The 1,201-nt window shown below is 36.6% G+C and overlaps 1 protein-coding gene across 1 annotated transcript in view; it reads right to left on the bottom strand.

Annotated features, from left to right (window-relative positions):
• Positions 1–556: 556 nt before the first annotated feature.
• PPAT (phosphoribosyl pyrophosphate amidotransferase) overlaps positions 557–1,201 on the bottom strand; it is a 34,045-nt gene continuing 33,400 nt past the window's right edge. Inside the window, exon 11 of the mRNA XM_003798799.2 lies at positions 557–890. Within this exon, the coding sequence (XP_003798847.1) occupies positions 694–890 (197 nt within the window). The 3' untranslated portion in view covers positions 557–693. The remainder of the gene's footprint in view (positions 891–1,201) is intronic.

The following is a 1,201-nucleotide window of genomic DNA, read 5'->3' as shown; positions in this document are numbered from 1 at the left end:
GCCGCAACACCAGGCTATTTTTTGGTTGCAGCCGTCGTTGTTTGGCAGGCCCGGGCTGGATTCGAACCTGCCACCTTGGGTGTACATGGCTGGTTCCTTAGCCACTTGAGCCACAGGCACCTAGCCGTGCAAATCCTTTAAAGCAAGGACTTGGCAAATGAGTTGCCACCTGCCTTTTTGGACCAGGTATGAAAGGCTAGCCAATGATTGTAAAAAAAAGGAATACCTTGCCTAGAATGACTTTTTGGGGATGGGTGGGGGGAAGGAGGGGAAGAACCATCCATTGTTATATTATATACAAGTAGCAATTGTTACAATTAATTAGTTCACTTATAGCGCTTTGGAACCTCTTTTTTTTTTTTTCTTTTTTTTTTAATTTGTTTTTTGTTAGATCATAATTGTGTACATTAATTCTCTCATAGGATACAGTGTGTTACTTCTATATGCAGTTTGGAAAACTCTCATCCAAGTGGCTAACATAGCCATCATGTCTTTCTCATAATTGTTATGTTAAGACATTTATATTCAGCCTTTAGACAAAGCTTTGGAACCTCTTAAAAAAATCTTAAAAAATATAAAGGTAAAACATAAGCATCGGCATTTTATATTGTACCAACAAAGTAACAAAAGGCAGAACCACTGCAACTGCTTGACCAATTTTGTATCTTGAAATGACCTATCTGCCCCTGCCAGCTACCATTCTAACTCGACAGGGTATTTTCCAGTGAGACAAGCTGTACAATGACCGTTCTTTTCAAAACATTCCACGCCATTCCCATTTTCTTGAATCACAGTATCTTGCTTTTCCACTTTCTGTTTTGTAAATTTTATCCCTTCCTGTACAGATGAAACCAGTCCTTCTACTGACAGATACACGACACTGTTTGCTCCTACAGAGGGTAAGAGGGAAAAATAAAGGGATATGAGAGGTCTCCTGGAAAGGAAGAAAGTTTGCTTCAACAGAGGATAGTTCCAAATAGAATATAGTTTAAGCCAGGATAAAATTTCTCCTTTAGAGTTTCTTTAAAAAAAAAATTAAAAAAAAAAGAAGACAAAAATCAATGAAACTCAAAGCCTTCATTTTTCAAATGATAAATTGAAAGTTAGGGGATACATAATTTAAAACAGAAGCATCAAATCTAGAAAGAATTTCGAAGCGTTCAGAAGTAATTTTCTTTCTTTTTTTTTTTTTTTTGAGACA

The sequence above is a fragment of the Otolemur garnettii genome, unplaced genomic scaffold (assembly GCF_000181295.1).
Source record: "Otolemur garnettii isolate 467f Iridium unplaced genomic scaffold, OtoGar3 scaffold00141, whole genome shotgun sequence".
In the NCBI taxonomy this organism is placed as follows: domain Eukaryota; kingdom Metazoa; phylum Chordata; class Mammalia; order Primates; family Galagidae; genus Otolemur; species Otolemur garnettii.
Note: the sequence above shows the minus strand (reverse complement) of the source record. Positions and strands in the feature narration are given on the sequence as shown.